Below are 19,578 nucleotides of genomic sequence, written 5' to 3' on the forward strand. Positions count from 1 at the left end.
ATAGTGTGCTTACAATTAATGCCTTCAATATTGTATTCAAAAATCTTTCATAATGTTCTTTATTTTCTGCCAGTCATAATGGTCTCTGATTCCATCTCGGGCATATACCATTTATACACAGGATTTTGCCACCTGCTGGCCTGAAAAGATATCAAAAATCAGAAAATAGATTCTATTGTGTTCTGATAGGTGTAATCATGAAAATCGTGGGGGCTTTGGAAGAACAGGGTTCTTAAGCTTAAATCAATGTGCACACCCTACCTAGTTGTATTAAAGGAAACAAAGAAAATACGTATATTTTCTAAACCTGCTTATCCAGAGCAGGACTGGAGGAAATCTGGAGCCAATCTCAGCAGCTTTGGATGCAGGGCAGGAAAAATCCCTGGACAGGGTGTCAGCCTATTGAAGCAATACTATATACTGTATATGCAATATGTATGACATGGCTGATGTTAAGAACAAAAAAAAGAGTGTGATATTTCAACTCACTTTATTTTTTGAGATAGAGCAAGATTGAAAAGAGAAATATAAATATTTTAAAACTTAAATCTGCTACCACATTATTCTCACAATATCAGTTATTTTGAGCTGCCAATGTAAAACTAAAAAAGTTAAATTAATAAATACAGAATAAATACAAAAACACATTAGTAGGTTTAGTTTTTCACCAGTTGGCAGACTGTCTTCATCTCTCTACCTGTGGTTCAGTAGAGACATTGCCAACTCAGGAATTTTACAAGGTTTATATCTTTTCATTGTTAAATGACATTTAAAGCAAAAGTGAGTGGTCAGCAACAATATGCTGATCTCATATTTTGACCTTATCTCTCAATCAGTCCCATTTTATTTTCAAAAATGATTTCTCCTTTGTGAAGTGGCAGGTGAGTTATTGTCAACAAAACGCAGACACCTAAGAAATAAACTGAAACATTACACACTTGTGATTTTTCTATCCATACTATAAAGTTTTTGTTGACCTGCAGGAGTTTGAAATACATCTTGATATACAAGAAGTGCAAACAAATGCGGCAGCTCTTCGTAATGGACATCAGACTCATGCAGCGTGGTATTTAGTTTAGTGTGTACTGCTGTAATAATTTTTGTGTATATACTGTGTCCTGGGCTCAGGCAGAATTATAGCCCACATGCCGTAATTTATGAACAGACTGAAATTATGTAAGGGATTATCTGTATCTAATACTTCTCTTTTGAGATCCAGTGAATGGCAGCTTTGAAAGTTACCAAGCACATTCAAAGCAAAATCATTACCTTGGTATACTTCGCTAACACTTAGACCAGAATTTATCATGCTGTCACTATCAGCTCCTGAAGAACTGCCACGGATATCACACAGTAAATCACTTTCTTCGTCACATGCTTTACATGCCTGTATTCAGCTTGCTCTGTCACTGCAAATGCTGTGTGAATAGCTGCCGTTCACTGGATGAATACGTGCGGGTGGCTCGTGGTGGATGACTTTCTGTTTTAGGGTTAAAGACTAACAGCAGGAGTATTTATTCAAAAACCAAATGTGAAATTCTTATTAATATATTTTGATTAATTTTGGGACCCCTGCAATTTTACTTATCTTCCTAAAGCATAAAGTCACAAGTAGGCTGCAGGGCTTCCTGTGTTTGATCAATATAGGCATGCTGACAAAGTACATGTGCATAAGATAAGAAAATAAATATAGGTAAACAACATTTGTTGTGGCCTTTATGTAAGTAACATATATTCTTTTTATATATAATATATAATATATATATATATATATATATATATATATATATATATATATATATACAGTGGTGTGAAAACTATTTGCCCCTTCCTGATTTCTTATTCTTTTGCATGTTTGTCACACAAAATGTTTCTGATCATCAAACACATTTAACCATTAGTCAAATATAACACAAGTAAACACAAAATGCAGTTTTAAATGATGGTTTTATTATTTAGGGAGAAAAAAATTCAAACCTACATGTCCCTGTGTGAAAAAGTAATTGCCCCTGAACCTAATAACTGGTTGGGCCACCCTTAGCAGCAATAACTGCAATCAAGCGTTTGCGATAACTTGCAATGAGTCTTTTACAGCGCTCTGGAGGAATTTTGGCCCACTCATCTTTGCAGAATTGTTGTAATTCAGCTTTATTTGAGGGTTTTCTAGCATGAACCGCCTTTTTAAGGTCATGCCATAGCATCTCAATTGGATTCAGGTCAGGACTTTGACTAGGCCACTCCAAAGTCTTCATTTTGTTTTTCTTCAGCCATTCAGAGGTGGATTTGCTGGTGTGTTGTGGGTCATTGTCCTGTTGCAGCACCCAAGATCGCTTCAGCTTGAGTTGACGAACAGATGGCCGGACATTCTCCTTCAGGATTTTTTGGTAGACAGTAGAATTCATGGTTCCATCTATCACAGCAAGCCTTCCAGGTCCTGAATCAGCAAAACAAACACAGACCATCACACTACCACCACCATATTTTACTGTTGGTATGATGTTCTTTTTCTGAAATGCTGTGTTCCTTTTACGCCAGATGTAACGGGACATTTGCCTTCCAAAAGTTCAACTTTTGTCTCATCAGTCCACAAGGTATTTTCCCAAAAGTCTTGGCAATCATTGAGATGTTTCTTAGCAAAATTGAGACGAGCCCTAATGTTATTTTTGCTTAACAGTGGTTTGCGTCTTGGAAATCTGCCATGCAGGCCGTTTTTGCCCAGTCTCTTTCTTATGGTGGAGTCGTGAACACTGACCTTAATTGAGGCAAGTGAGGCCTGCAGTTCTTTAGACGTTGTCCTGGGGTCTTTTGTGACCTCTCGGATGAGTCGTCTCTGCGCTCTTGGGGTAATTTTGGTCGGCCGGCCACTCCTGGGAAGGTTCACCACTGTTCCATGTTTTTGCCATTTGTGGATAATGGCTCTCACTGTGGTTCGCTGGAGTCCCAAAGCTTTAGAAATGGCTTTATAACCTTTATCAGACTGATAGATCTCAATTACTTCTGTTCTCATTTGTTCCTGAATTTCTTTGGATCTTGGCATGATGTCTAGCTTTTGAGGTGCTTTTGATCTACTTCTCTGTGTCAGGCAGCTCCTATTTAAGTGATTTCTTGATTGAAACAGGTGTGGCAGTAATCAGGCCTGGGGTGGCTACGAAATTGAACTCAGGTGTGATACACCACAGTTAGGTTATTTTTAACAAAGGGGCAATTACTTTTTCACACAGGGCCATGTAGGTTTGGATTTTTTCTCCCTAAATAATAAAACCATCATTTAAAAACTGCATTTTGTGTTTACTTGCGTTATATTTGACTAATGGTTAAATGTGTTTGATGATCAGAAACATTTTGTGTGACAAACATGCAAAAGAATAAGAAATCAGGAAGGGGGCAAATAGTTTTTCACACCACTGTATATATATATATATATATATATATATATATATATATGTAGGCCATAAAAAAACAGAATTGCAAACAGAACTTTGCATGATAACTTGGCAAGCAATGTAGGCTTGCTGTTTCATTGAAGGACATGTGTGTGGCAGATTCACTGGCAGGATGATGCCCAGTGTCTTGCTGCATCCAAATGGTGCCATCTTTCGCCTTTACGCCTGGTACAGCTGTGTTGTTCTTATGTGTGACTGGACATTTCTCGCAGGGAGGGCTTCTGTTCTTTTTCCAATTTAGAACCCTCATCCTCATCTGAGTTCACCTCTGTTATACCACGTCATTATTTAAAAACTAACCTTGTCAGATTGGGGGGAGCGTGAACGTGATTGAGAGAATAAAACTGAATAATTAAAAAAAAATAAATAAATAACGCTAACCTTTACAAGTACCATAAATTTACACAGGCTATTACAGACTTGAATCAAATGTATGATTTTATTCTATAATAGTAACAAGAGCAGCTCACTACTCAAAACAGTAAATGCATGATTATGAGACAGCAGTTCTTACCTCTGCACCAGCCAAGCAGTCTTGTCAGCATCGTACCCTAACTTGATTTTCTTTGGCTATATTGTTGAATAGAAGCACACTTGTTTTGCTATACTTGTAGTTTTTGTGAACGTGTTCATTTGGTATTTGGACTTCAGTCTTCACACATTATACACTTCATGTCAAAATTTTGTCATTAGTACTATAACATGAAAAAAGTTTCTGTTCTAGCTATGTGTTCAACATTTCTTGCCTCACATTTCCTGTCGTCCTATATTTACCCAGATCGTTGTAGGCATGGAACATAAACAAGATTTATGTGTTCCAAATAATGATATGTGTACTGTACAATTGAGGAGCTACCTCACACCCAGATAAACAGACTTGACCTGGGAGAACATTTTGTTCGACTTGAGCTGCCTTGTTGGTTTTGGAGGTGGGGCTGGTTGGATAGCAGGCTGCTTGTGCTTATTGACACATTTGCAAAACAAAGACACTGTTGAGGAGGTGCAAAGGAATTTAAGGTGGCCTGGGATTGTGACTTTTTTACTCCCCTTGCTTAAATATTTTTCACTTTTCTGGCTATTGGTTATTCTGAATTATACACTGCAGCATCACCTTATAACCAGCCATAAGAAAATGCCTTGCTAATAGTTCAAAGCACCAGGGGAGTTAGAGATTCTTGATCAAGCAAGGCAGTCATATGGTCCCTACTTGCCTAGCAAAGGTGGCTCTTAAACAAAAAGAATTGTTACTCTAAGCTTACTCTAAGCTGACTACACCTAGAGAGCAATGCATAATGTAGCTTAGTGTGCATCATAAATGAAAAATGTTTTGTGCCTTCCTTGCTGTGGCTTACCATGCCAAATCTACTTACTGGTAGCCTTTTACCGCTAATAAGTTAGGTAATTTCTACTATATGTGTTAAGTCTTACATTTCCCCTCAGAATTTTGGCAGAATAGGCAGCTGTTGTAAAATTGTTTAAAATAAAAGGTTTAATTGCTTTTAATAAGAATTTTTTTTGCCTCTTGTTTAATTTGTTCATAATTTAAAGTTATACATACTGAAAAAGGAGTTTAAAAAGAAGGCTATTTTTAAGGAATACGGTTGGAAGTCTTCAGCTCAAAAATATGACATATGAGAGAGTATGATGGAATGCAGTGGTAAACTCTTCCCTCTCCATCCATAGTTTGTTTACATATTTAAAAGTAGACTGATACCTTCACCTCTGCCTTATGGAAATCGTTGTTTCAATGACAAGTACTTGAATTTCTTTTTCCTGCCATCAATAGTAGTCTTTTGCATTTTGCTACCTGATGATTGCTGATTTCTTTGTATACCAATGGTTTTATTTTTTCCATGAAATTCCATATCATTCCTTTTCTTGAGCCCTAGTTCTATGTTGTCCTAGTTTAAATTATCTTTACTTATTATATCCACATTGTTTGCTTTTCTGTAATAGTCCATTGTCTTTCTTGATGTTCGTATAAGCCTCTTGACTCCAAAGGAAGATACCAAATAGAAGGGTAGAGCTTAAATTTTGTCCTTCCTATTCACTCTACCTAAATATGCTCTAAAAAAACACACAAATGACAGTCTATTGTCCTGGCATTTAAGGTCACTTAGAGTGGGTAGTGTTGCTGCCTCACAGATCCAGTATCCTGGATTTGAGTCCCATATCCTGCCATTAAATGTGCAGAGTTTGTATGTCCTTGCTATGCTTATGTGGGTATCCTTGGGGTACTCCAGAGTTCCTCCTACATCCTCAGAAACATTCTGTTTGTGTTACTCGATGGCTTCAAATTGCCCTTGTTTGAATAAGAGTCTCTGTGTAAGTGGACCAGTGCACTGTCTAAGCCTGTTTCCTATCTTGCTGTAAGTGCTGCCAAGACTAGATTAGGCCCCCATGACCTGAATTTGATTAAGTGTGTTTGACAAAGGTATGTCGTTTTCCAGTGTTTGTTTTTGTGGTTTAGTTCTTCTCTTATACGAAGAACTATACCACATAAGAAGATGACGATGTGTTGGACATGTATGTGGTCTTGTTCTCTATCTCCTGTCATGAAATACAGATTATTTGAGGTTAATCTTTGATGGAAGAAATGAATTAATGGATGAGTAATTTTTACCTTTTTTTTAGAAAAAAAGTATTTATTTTATGCTGACTAAAAAAGTCCTGTACGTTTAATAAGAGATCAAACAAAACTGTAAATTTATTTATTTTTTGCTTCTTAGGGTGATCCCAACGTTCCAGCAGGTCAGCTGACACTGGACATTGATCTTTCCCGAACCATCCAACTTCCAGACATAGACAAGCAGCGCAGTATAGATGAATTGTCTCGACTGGTCATGGAAGTACATGAGCAAGTGCAGAGAGAACAACAGTTAGCCCAGAGAGAGGATGCTGATGTTGGCAATGAAAATAACCGTGCATCATTAGCATCTGCCAATATCCCTTTACTGAATGGGAGTCAGGATGTGGAGGAGGATGATCATGCAGAAAATGAGATGGAACAACCGTCGCATGCAGAGGCAGCAGCTCACCATCAAGAGTCTCAACCATTCGTTTTGCCAGGTGGAGTAATGGCTCGAAATGAAGTGTATCCTCGAACTTACCGCATGTGGTAATTAAAGTTCTTTTACTTCAACTGAATATGTAAAAAATTTACATAAAAATTGAAAAGTTTATAATGCTGGCTCTCACATTGGGTCCACCTTTGAATATCTTGTCTTAATGTAATGCTTCTTTTCAGTTTTTCAGAACAATTTAAGTAAATGCACAGAAGCCAACAAGTAGATTTAAAAATTTTATTATTAATTTAATTTATTTACAATGTCAGAAAACACATTTCATTACCTGCAATAAGCTACTTTGATTTTTTTTAAAGTTATCTATAATGTCCAAATTGCAGAGAATTCAAGTTACAAGAATTTATTTGGTTGTGAAAACTGTAGTGCAGTGGAGACTGAAGCAATTTGTTTTGCACATGAATACTCAGTGACATCACAGAGCTGTAGCTGTGTGTATGTTACATTTTACAGATAAATCATTAATTTCGTTTAAATATTGAATACTGTTAATAATTACACACATGGGGGTGACATGGTGGTGGAGCGTTAGCACTGCTGTCTCTCAGGGAGTCATGTCGCCGGTATCCCCTGCTTATATTCCGCACTGTGCTTCAGTTTCCTTCCAAAGATGTGCAGATTTGGGGATTTGGTGCCGCTAAAATGACGCTAGTGTATGTGTGCGCTTGTATTCACCTTGCGATGAGCTGAGGCCTCATCCAAGGATTGTTTCTCACTCGTGCCCAATGCTTGCTGGAATGCAAACATCCCTTGATTTAATCAATAAACATCCTTTTCAGAGATATTGCGGTAAGGTGTCATATGGGTGTTCTAGGCAATTCACAACACATAAAAGCCGAACATGTTCTCACCATGATAATATCTCACACTGTTACCTGGTGGATTCCTCCAGATTTACGTAAAGTACGCGCACAAGTATAAACACTACAACGCTTGCATAGCAGGAGAGTCCGCTGCAGCATGCGTCGCATCACATGAAATATAACCCCAGCCTTAGTGCAATGATCTATGTTTTATTTACTTATTACTAGGTTCTGGTCATTGGTTGTATTTGATCATTAATAATTGTTCCATCATGTTTTGGTGATTTGATGTGCAGTGACACTGTGGTTAGCACTGCTGCTTCAAAGCGTATTATTATTAGTCCAGCATAGTTGACAGATGTTTGCACCATTATAATCCACTCAAAACTAGTCCTGTTCCTCCTTTCCCATTGACTTCACTGTATTTTGCTGTTTTCTGCAAAATTAGCAAAGATTTCTGTGATTTTTGCCAAATTAATGGGGAAGTGAACTCCGTGAGGTTTATTCATTACGTGTTTCCACTTTAACAGTTTCTAGGAACCTCTCATTTAAACACAGATTAAAAATCTTATTCTAATAAAAGCTAAATATGTATATTCATGTTCTGTAGTCACTGATGGAAGGTGTGGTCTGGCCTCATATGGTAATAAATGTTCCAGGTTTTCACTTTTCTTCTTTGTACTCACTAGTTTTTGGGACTTTACATTTTGACGACATCATCCTCACATTATTTTTTAATCTTCTGCTTTTCTTTTGGTTGTGCCTAGACACCACAAGAAGTAGGGCATATGTACCATCACCCTGCACACACCCTTTCATATACCTGTATTATTTAGCTGCTGTGGGGTACAGCCCGGACACAGACAGGCAGACATGTTGGTTCACCACACACGTGTTTATTTACAAAGTCTCTCTTTACAGAAAGTGCACAAACCCAGTGTCGCAGCACCAATTACCCCTTACAGTCCTGGCCGCTCTACAATGCCTTGCACGGTCCTCAGACCGCCTCCACTCCTCTCCTCCGAGCTCCGTCCACTTCCACCCGACTCTTTATGTACGCCCGGATGGGCTCCAGGTGCTTTCTGAGGAGCCTCCGTCGACACACCCCCGTGTGGCGGAAGCACCCACTGTGTAGCCGGAAGTCCTCCGGGTGTTCCAGGTCCTCTTCCTCCCAGCACTTCCTGGTGTGGCGTAAGTGCTGGGCTCCAGGTTTCTTCAGGCACTGGGGCACCGCCTGGCGGTGGCCACGAGCCCCTACAGGGCTGGGCTTCCAAGCCCTCTACCCGTGGCCCCCAATACAACCAGGGCGGTTGCCCCCTCACGGTCTGGAGGAGGCACAAGCCCTCCTCCGGTCCTCCTGGGCGTCCCGGCTGGGCTCCAACCCCAGCCGCCTGTGACACTGCTCAGTTAATCTAACATTTTTCTGACTATGGGAAGAAACCAGGGAGCACCTAGAAAGGTTTTGCCAGGGGGCTTTGGCTGAGGGCAATTGAAATTTTGTAAAATTTTGTTTTTGTTTTTTTGTTAATTTTTTCATTTTATTTTTTCATTTGTATTTAATTTTAGTTTTTCAGCAATTAGCTTTTAGTTTATGTCACATTTGATTAGCTTAATTTTACTTTCAAACCAATGTTAAAACGAACACTGTTCCTCAAGTCTAAAAATACTGTATCATCCCTCGTGCATATTGTTCAACTTGATACATGAATACATGAAACATACAATTTTACTATCTGTGACAGAGCTCAATTGTCTTATGATAATGTTACAGTTAAAAGCTTCCAGTTTAAGCAAAAGATGCCAGAATTAGAGTACCGTATTTGCAAAAATATATCCCACACTCCTGTATAACCCACATATTTCATATCTTTCAATTAAAAAAAAAAACTGTCTTAACTCGCATATTTTTTTGCTCTTAACCTGAACAAATTAACCTGCAACCTACGATGGCCTATATGCACAAATTGTTGCACAACTTATGAAGTTAATCATTACTGAACAACAGTATTGCCCCATGAAAACAGATGATGTTGTCCATCTGATATTTTGTCATTGCTGATGAACTTTGAGCTGTCGCAAAATGGCAGCTTTCACATAACTAACCAGCTGCCTTATCCACATGCTGAAATGCCTCATAACTTGTGTGCGCTATGCTTCTGGGTGTGACATAATTCTCCCATCCTTCCTTTACTGTATGCTTTTTTGACGATTAGATACACCTGTAAACAGTAAGTTTAAGTCCAATTTAGATGTTACATACAGTCCGTCAAACTCATTTGGAGGGCTAAAGCGCATGTGTGTACTTCCTGTGTGATTCTCAAACTAGTCAGTTTCCTGATAACCGGTCTAATGATTCTCATTTGTTTGATTCATGAATGAGGCACTACATGGAATTTCATAGAAAAAATATTTTTATATATAAACAATGATATTATTTATATACGTACAGACATATATCATATATAAAAACAATGTACAAATTATTAAATAAATTTGTTTTGATACGATCAGAGGGGACCCCTTAACCCCCCAGAACTTCCCCCTTAACACCAGAATGGGAATGAATCAAATACATTAATTAAAGTAAATGTTATTTGTCACATACACCTTCACTGATCCAGTGTTTCATTTGGCCACAAATCACACTGTCTTGATCACGATTTGGACACTTTTTCTCCGTTCAGTCCTGTTCATTACTTAGTGACTTTTCCAACCCCTGCAACATGTTCCTGCTCCCCTTTTTAACCCTTTTGTCTTTTTGCATATGCAGCCAAATGGGTCCCTATCCTGTGAACATCATTGATTGGGGTTACCCAGTGAGCTCAGCGTTCAGCTTCTTTCAGTGACTTTAATTTACATAGGCTGATGTTTACTGACTGCTGACCTTCGTACTGTCCAGTGTCAAAACCAAATGCTGAGTCAGCCACTTAAGATCATATACATGCCATTTCGCAGTTCAGACACTACACTGGTCTATGTCTACTGGGGCTGTCAAGTTGAATGCCACTCTTTGAATAATTTGAATGTATTGTAACAACAAAAAAAGTCTTGCTTGAATGCTACTGATAACAGAATGTAAGCAAACAGCTGATTGTTTTCTCCTCACAATATTTTCCACACTGTATTTACTCGAGACCAGAGATAGCAAACACAGTGCCCGTGGGCACCTGCTCACCCACACGGCTTGTTCTAAAAATAGCAGTAAACACCTTGGAGCTCTGTCTAAAAATTAATGTTTATTAAAATTAATTAATTTAATTGTGTTGCTGTTCTTTTCCTGCGGTCAAAGTTCAGTATCGGGCGCAAGACAGACCTCCATCTCACTCTTTGCTTAGACAAGCAAATGAGCACAGCTGCGATGGGGAGCTACACTCAGTTTTATCCCCTAAAAATAAAGAAAAACATGGCAGAACACAATGGGGATGCGTCCTTTCTTTATCAAGCATTGTAAACAAGGAGGCACGTTGCAAGAATATAAGAGCAGTGTTCGTCAAACTCATTTGCCCCGTGTCTTTGAACAACGTATAGATGCTGTTCTTCGAAAGAACCGCGGCAACAAAATTTAGGTTGTATTTAATGAAACCACAGATAGCCAAGACCACATAGTTCTCATCATAGCGATAGGTCTGTAAACATTTGGCTGTGTGGTAATTCTTTTATGTAAACAATTCTAATTGTACATGAAATTATATTGAACTAGTATTAGCAGTCATTCCTGTAGAAAAATGTTATTAGTGAACACCACTGGTTGTTAACGGGTTCCTTTTTAAAAATTAACAAAGATGTTTCTGGATTTAATAAATGTTTTGTTTCATGGTAACAAGGTCCGCACTTGACACTTCCATTATAAACTCAGTACCTACAAACCTGGGCAGAAGAGCAGTGCAACATTCAACTTGGATGCTTTAGCAGGTGGAGATTGAAATCCTAACGTTGCAAAATGACCTCCACCTCAAAACCCATCAGAGTGCACCAAGCCTTTGGTGTCTTGTGGACACAGAAAAGTACAAAGATGTAATGCACAGTAGCTATGGATGTTGCCTGCCTTTTTGGTTCAACCTATCTCTGTGAATCAGACTTTTCGGATATGAACTTTATCAAAAACAAACACAGCACACGCCTTACTGATGCACATGTACAAGACTCGCTCAGAGTTGCAGTGTCAAATTATACCCCAGATTACAGTACGCTGGTGAACAGCATGCAATGCCAGGCTTCCTACTAACAGACATTTACAGACAAAAAAAGAGATAACAGATGTTTTCACTGAAACACAATGGCAATGTTAAACTCAAATATTATGAAAAAATGTGAAAAATAATTTGTTCAAAATGTGTAATAGGTGAAATTTGTTTAAAATGCTACAGATTTGGTGATTAGTACAAATGTGATAGGATTCATTTAAAAATGTGAAAGAACTGATGTTTTTAAAATCTTACATACCAGATAATTTGTACGAACATGAGACAGAGTTCATGATTTGTTCAAAAATGCTACAAAGGTAGCGGTTAGTACAAATGAGACATGATATATGAATATTCATTATTATTGGTATTATCTTTAAAGCAACTTTGTTATTCTGGAAGTTTATATCAAACAACTAGCCCTTCGTATTACTCCACACCCTTGATGTAGCTCTCAGCTTTGAAAAGGTTGGTGACCTCTGCTCTAGACATGCAATTGTTTTTATTTTTTTGAATATCCCCTGCAAAATGAATATGACCCTGTTCACAGTCCTCAGTTGACAGCTTGTTGAATCAATAATTTGTAAAACAGACCGCATTCTGCCTCTTAAACATGTTCATTCACCAGCTTTTTGGAGCTGATTTTCCTAATCTTGGTGCTCTACTCTTGGATAACAGCTGGTCACTGTTGCACTCAAGATCTCTAATTTACGGGTGCTTAACAGCTATAGCATAAAACAGCTGAGTATGCAAACATGGTCTTTTTCCCCGGTTTATTTAAACAGAATAGGAAATAATTGCCGTATTTCAGATTTTTATGTTGTTATTAAAGCATCATCTTTTTAAAGAGTCTTTTTGGCAGTGCACATTTTAATTTCCCGTGCCAATAGCCAGTTTTACACACGGTCTGCAGCACATCTACTGTTCACGTAACATGCATTGCCTAAAGTAATTAGGTGTAATATTGTTTTGATTCAGCTATAAAGGGAAAGGGACAGGTTGTTGGTTTCGAGAGTCAGTCCTTGAACACCCAGTTCCACACATTGCACTCAACTGCCGGTATAGACAAGTCCAGGATTCCCTGTCTTCTAACAGCAGTGTGTGTTTTTTCAAATTTATTTATCCTTTCTCTTAGCCATGGAACTAACTGTAGACAATGCTTTGTTTGGTTTACTTTAAACTTTTAACTTTTGACAGGCATTATTAACTTAATCATTCTTTAATAAACACACATACTTCTTTACAGAGTATTTATAAATTGCTTTAGTAAAAGTTTAACATCTAAATAATGCTAACATAGCATTGCAGAAATGGGGTTAGTGTGGAATGTATGAAATTATTATAAAATGAAAGACATGCAGCAGGTTACAAACAAGGCTCCTTGTGTATTGAACATGCTTTAAGCTGACACATAGGGTATGTCTCCCACATAGACTGAAATAATAAATTAACAATTGTTCATGCTTAGATATTAACAGTCTAGCTGTATTGGTACACTAATAAGGAGAAAATGCCACAGATTGTTGTAAAAATCGATGCGTTCTTTCACTTGTGAGCTACTGACTCACTGTGCCTTAATGATTATAAAAGAAAGACGGGTAGGAAACCGAATAAGTCATATGCTCTGCGACCAAAAAATACTGATACAAAACCTATATATAAAAATGGTATGATGCAAATGTACTATATACTGTATCTATATAATAAAAGCCCAGCGCGGTGTCCGTGTCCGGGTCCGCGTTCCTTTTGGCTGTATAGCCGCCCCGTAGAAAAGCCCCAGTCTGTCCCCTCTCAGAATTCCTGCTTACCCCCCTCCGTTCTTTTCCCTTTGCTTTTATTTTTCCTGTTCCCAAAAATCTTTTCAAAACAAAAGTAAAGAAATAGACAGAGCGTCACATTAACGTTTTCTCCCCTCTGCCTATTAAATAACCAATAAAATGAAATTAAAAAATCACGAAAGAAACAGAAACCACAACCTACCCTTAGAGCGTCCACCGCGCTTCTGGCGTTACAGCCAAACACGTGGTGTATGCAGGTTATGAGGTGTGACACTAATTAACGCCCATACTACAACAGATTATATTGTTCATATACTATTAACTATTTACAGGGATCAACTCTATTGGGGAAGTTCATAACAAAAAAAAAAATTATAAATAACATGTGCACTTGAGTATTTCGAGCCCTGCGTCTGAGTCGGATGGTTCCCTTGGTCACCAATTCATGTGTTTCACTATGCCTACTATGCCTTTCCGTCTTCAGCTACCCATGTGCACTTGTACGGAGGAGACCTTACGGAACAATTCCGAAACAAAACGCAACTAAACCTGCTGCGAGAGAGGACACATTACACAGCATGATCACGAAGTAAAGAGGCAAAGGCGTGACAGTCGCTCACAAGAAACAGACACTCAGCATTCACACAGATTAGCTCAACGACGCGTCTCTGCCGCACAACGAAAGACAACTGAAACCCCTACAGAGAGAGAAGACAGATTACACCGTGATCGCGACAGAAAGAAGCAAAAGCGAAAAGCCAATGAGACACCCGACGAGAGGTCCTTACGATTGAGTCCTTCAACTGTGGTCATCCAAAGTTGCTAGTATATATATATATATTTTGTCAACGTCAATTTTGTCTATCTGCATGTAAAACTGTTATATTTTGCTCTGTATTTTCTATGATGAGAGCGCACACAAGCAGCACATGTGCTTCACTCAAATAATGCAGTGGGTACAGTTGCTGGAAGTTCATCATACTTTGCGGTGTTCAAGGGATTAAACAGTGTTTCTACAATAGAAAAGAAACTGACCAAAAAAGAGAAAAAGTTTCAGAATGACAGTAAACACGAGTGAAAAATAAAATACTTTTCATTATTTAGTTACATGAATCACCACTGTTAAACTCACTGTTATAGTGTTAAATTAACAAATTGATTGTATAAGGGACTGTTTTTCCATATCTGCACTTTAAATGTTAATTTAGTATTGGTGTTTTTCTTGTGGACAAAAAACAAAGCACTCATTAACCTATCGGTACACCCACACAAAAAAACAGCTATGAATTAAGCCTGAGCCCCTAAAGCTCTGAAGTATAAATGCTATGCACTATTCCAATTGGTCTCCCTGTTTCAAAATCTTATCTATAGGAAATTAAATTATAATTATAACTTTATATATATGGTTCTCCTTTTGGATTTCTCACAGAACCCTTAACTGAATCTCATTTTGTACATTGTTTTTTGTATATGATTGAGCCCCATAAAGGAATTCCATTCCAACCACCTGGTTTGTTCCTTGTGACCCCAAACTGGGTCGATGTGGTTGATTTTACGACATGTTCCAGAATAAACCTATACTGGGAGCTGAGAATGTTTAATAGCACACTTCCAATGGCCAGTTTTAAAATAGGTAATTTTGTACAGTTACATACACTCAGCTCTATGTATATATGGGGAAAACTTGCAGACTCCATATAGAAGTTGACCAGGCTAGCAATTAAAACTGAGCTTGTGGTGCTGTGTTACAAACTCTTAGTCTATGCCATTACACTGCCCGTGTTCAAACATTAGTACTATATAACATAGTTAAAACTAATTGTATATGTGTAATGTCAACTTGGTCAATAGTACTGATATCATGCTATATCTGCTTAATGTGTTATTATGATGATACCAGTGTCAAACAGAATTCAGTAGAAATTGCATGAAAGCTGGGTTAGAGAGAACTATATGTTAATTGTACATTTTTCTCTCATATAAAATGTGACAAAGTGTATTCAGCATTTAAATTAATGTGAAGATTTGCCCTAAACAGAGAATATGTTATTTGTAGAAAATTATATAAAACAAAAAAAAATGTTAATGCTCAATGGCCCTTAAATGTTACCTTCTTATAAGTAGTTTAATAAAAGCTGAGTAGAGCTGCACATTGTTAAAGATATGAAAAGCCACTCTGCATTGCTGTTTTTCATCTTACTAACAGTATTGCAGTGACACTTTAGGTAAGGTTAGTACTGTTCTCACAACTCCATGGGTGCAGCTTCACCTTCCAGTGTTCCACTATTTGTGTTGCCTTCTTCAGTTTCCTTTTAGATCCTTACATCATGCATGTTAGATTAATTGGCATCAGTAAATTGGTCCAGTGTGGCTTGTGTTGGACTGAAGTCGCGTGCAACTTAGGGTCTTCCCTTTCACTACTTGCTACCGTTATTGATGCCCAGCTCTTGTGGATGGATGGATTGGTAGAAGTAAAACAGTTGGAATATTTAGTAGATACTACAATGCTGTGAATCCCTAAAGTATATTTTTTAAATTAACTGTCTTGTATTCTACTGTGCATAAGCAATAAATGGTGACCAGAACATATATCTATAACCATTGCACCTGTTAATAGACCGGTTGTACAGACACTATAGTACATTGTTATTAATACGCAAGTAGAATGAGTTGTCAGTGGTAACATGTACATTGGCTCTTTTCTTTAAAAGATAGTCAACTTAAATGTAAATGCATAACTACTAACAAAACATTCACAGTTAAATGCTGCATAGGTGAAATAGTCACTTTTTTTCCTTTGTTTTTGGCAGTCTCTCTGGTGAGTGCTTGATTTCCAACTATACTCTCTCTGTTTGATATTTTTCAGTTTTTACGGCACAGGGCTGATTGCTGGTCATGGCTTTACCAGTCCTGAACGCACTCCTGGAATCTTCATCCTGTTTGATGATGATTGCTTTGGATTCATCTGGCTGGAGCTCAAGTCCTTTAGCCTTTACAGCAGAGTAAAAGATACACTACAGTATGCAGAAGCTCCTTCAGCAGAAGCTTTTGAAGAAATGCTCAAAAACATGCAGTCTTGGATATCTTGACAATCCAGCTTTTCCACCACGGAATGACAGGGATATTACATGGGGGGGAAAAAAAAGGTTAAAGCCTGACCTTGGTACCTCTCTCTCTTTCTCTCTCTAGTAGCATGCACTTTTACACATGGCAAATGTATACACTGCTTTTTACAGTTTACTACAGAAACAATAATTACCATAATTTATAAAGAATATTAAAAGGACTAATAGTTAATGTGTCACAGAATGCAATTATGGAGCAGGTGCATAAAGTTAAAAAAAAAAATAATAAGAATAATCAGTAACATATAATGAATGAGTTAAAACAAAATTTTGATTTATGGAAGAAACTGCTTAACAGTGTTGATGTTGGCTGTGCAAGAGATTCAGAAGCTCTATGTTCTTCCTTTGAACTTCAAAACAAACTGTAAATTAGGTATTCAAATTATGGAGCACACAATCTCAAAATAATTACATGTATTCTCGTACAGAGTGTAGGACAATATATATATTTGACCCTTTACAATGTTCTACATCAGACGTCTCATGTCGAGCACAATAAGCACAGCTGCTGTCTTGTCTAGAAAAATCACTACCATATTCATTATAGGATATGTAATGTCTTGTGTTATAGTCACCTTTGTATCCTTATTATTAATGTCTTTCTGTTTACAATCATTAAAAAGCATGGTCTTTCAAGTGGGGTTTTTATTATTTCATGTATGGTTTTCAAAAATTCTCCATATTACATTTATATATAAAGATGTAAGCCATTGTTAAGTTACTTTACTGTGACACTACATTTGGAAAAGCACTCAATTATTTGTAACCAGTATTTTAAATGAATAATAAAAAGTACAAATATTATACCATTTCCTTCTACCAGATGTTAATAGTAATGGTATGCAGTTGGTACATTTACCAGTAGACACTGCTAGGTGTTGTAAGGTTTAAAATGCAAAATAAACAAGAGAATATTGGCCACTCTTTTATAGAGTCCCACACTCTAGTAATTTTATATGTACTTATGCTTTGGGCCTTACCACCCTACATTGGATAACTGGGCTTGAGAATGTTAAGTAGTATTGATGTAATAGTGCCTGATTATTGCATTGTAGAATAATAAATGGATACATTGTATCAATTCCTGATAACACATTGTATTTTCAGAATGAGTAAGAGTGAATGTTCTGGTTCGATTGATCATTTAGTGTTGAGTTCAGCAGATTTAATTTGTTCTCATAGTCCAAACACATGGTATCATGTTAACAGTCATGCTTATGATCACACACAGACATCCATATTCACTTCAAACCAAGGGGTTATAATAGGTTGCTATTACAATGAAAAGGAAAACCAGCATTGAAATATTAATGTAAATTGTTGTAGGAAGATTAGATTAAGAAAAAGGATGAATGATATGGTACATGTTTTATTCTATTTATGCAACAAAAAAAACACTAGCATCCCATTTATATTTTAATAATTATGTATCCTCTACTTTTAGATTAAAAAAATGTATTGCCCTCAAGGTTTTGCCTTCCTGCACCTAAGCTAAGACACAGATTTTATAAGATTTTCTGTAACTCTCTATGACAGCACGATGAAACATTGCCATGTGGTTTTCTATCATAGCCTGTTAAAAATCCACCTCACCAATACTGTATATTAGAACTTGAGATTTTGTGCTCCATATTGTTCATTTTTTTTAAATTTGCTTTGTTTGTTCTGTGTATAAATTTCATTAAACCAGTTCTGGAGAACAGGAGTCTGATATTAACAGCTGTTTAATATTTAAATTGACCCATAAGCTCTTTCATTAATACATTGGTTCATAGTTGTCTAATATAAGTCATATTAATATCCTCTTGGCTGTTTTGTGTTTGGCTGCTTGTGTAAGGCTTTATGAGCATCTTCAGGTAATTAGCAGTAACAGCTCAGACAGAAGGCTAGAAAGTAACTGTTACAATGTTGTATTTTATTGGTTTTGGTTGTTGGCTATTTGTTGGTCTACTGAAAATTTTTCTCAAATAACTATAGTTTAAACATTTTCATGCAGTATCAAGAAAGGATGTCATGGTAAACTGTAATCTATAGAATCATGATTGCTGTTTATCTTATTCCTTAACATGCCAGGTTTACTGTTCCCACTGTTAAGTTTCCAATTTTCTACATAATGACCCAAAAACTAAAATTTTCTTGAAGTCAAATGACTTTTTAATATACATGCCCTAAATTTTATATTTTTGTTGCTCAGTACAGTATCAAGCCAGAAAGTAAAATAAGTCCAAAAGATTGTTTTGTTGAGAAAAGGTCTGATCAACAAGCAGGTTAAAAATAGTGATACACAGTGCACCATGCAACATTTTACTACTTGTCATTTGCCAGACTTATATTAATTATGAAAATATGTATGATTTTATTCCTAACGGACATTGCTGTTGGTAATCAATATAGGCTACCATATAATGTAGTCGATAAATAGATTGACATGTTAATTGCACACAAGTGAATGAAAAGAAAGTGTTAGCTGTTTAGCATTCATCCCAAAACAAATAAAGAAGTGAGAGGATTACACAAAGCCTGAGAAATGCAACAGGTTGAATGATAGAATAGTTACAAAAGCTATGAATATGAAAAATTAAATTGTAAAGATTTACCAGTTGTTTACAGCTCATTGTATGAGACAAGTTTTAAGATTAGCTGTAGCACAGACAGATCAGCATTACTATTTGTCTGGTAGATCATCTATAGTACAAAGGAGGTATAGATTGTTATCCGATAACAGAATATTAAAAGATCTGGTTTTTGTGAGTTCATTATTGGAAGTCCAAATTGACTGATGTGCAAATATCTTCAACCTTCCTTTCACAACCACACTCTTTCTTTCTTTCACTACTGTCTTTTCTTAACAAATTAAGACAAGCAAGAATATGTCAGAAGTATCTGGCACCCATCAGGTTGTTCATGTTTGAAAAAGGACATATGTCATTAATCCAAAAGTGTTATATTTTTATTTAACTGTGGCATGGAATGTCCAGAATATATCTTGATTCGGAGTGTTGTGAAACCTTTAGTTTAAAAAGTAAATTGCGCTATTTGACGATGAGATAGAAAATATGGAAGGCAGTGGACTATATTCTCAAGCAGTTTTTCTTATATTTGGATGCCTTTGTGTACAGAGCCTTTTAAGAATAAGGCCTTTAATGTACTTTATTCAAGATT

General features: G+C 37.0%; 1 protein-coding gene across 2 annotated transcripts in view; it reads left to right on the forward strand.

Annotated features, from left to right (window-relative positions):
• Positions 1 to 18,802, forward strand: part of fbxo31 (F-box protein 31) — a 92,439-nt gene extending 73,637 nt beyond the window's left edge. For both annotated transcript variants that reach the window (XM_039763538.1, XM_039763539.1), the window contains 2 exons: positions 6,173 to 6,561; positions 16,158 to 18,802. In XM_039763538.1, coding sequence (XP_039619472.1) covers positions 6,173 to 6,561; positions 16,158 to 16,380 — 612 coding nt within the window. In that variant the 3' untranslated portion in view covers positions 16,381 to 18,802. The remainder of the gene's footprint in view (positions 1 to 6,172; positions 6,562 to 16,157) is intronic.
• Positions 18,803 to 19,578: the final 776 nt, after the last annotated feature.

This window comes from Polypterus senegalus, chromosome 9, assembly GCF_016835505.1.
Source record: "Polypterus senegalus isolate Bchr_013 chromosome 9, ASM1683550v1, whole genome shotgun sequence".
NCBI lineage: Eukaryota > Metazoa > Chordata > Cladistia > Polypteriformes > Polypteridae > Polypterus > Polypterus senegalus.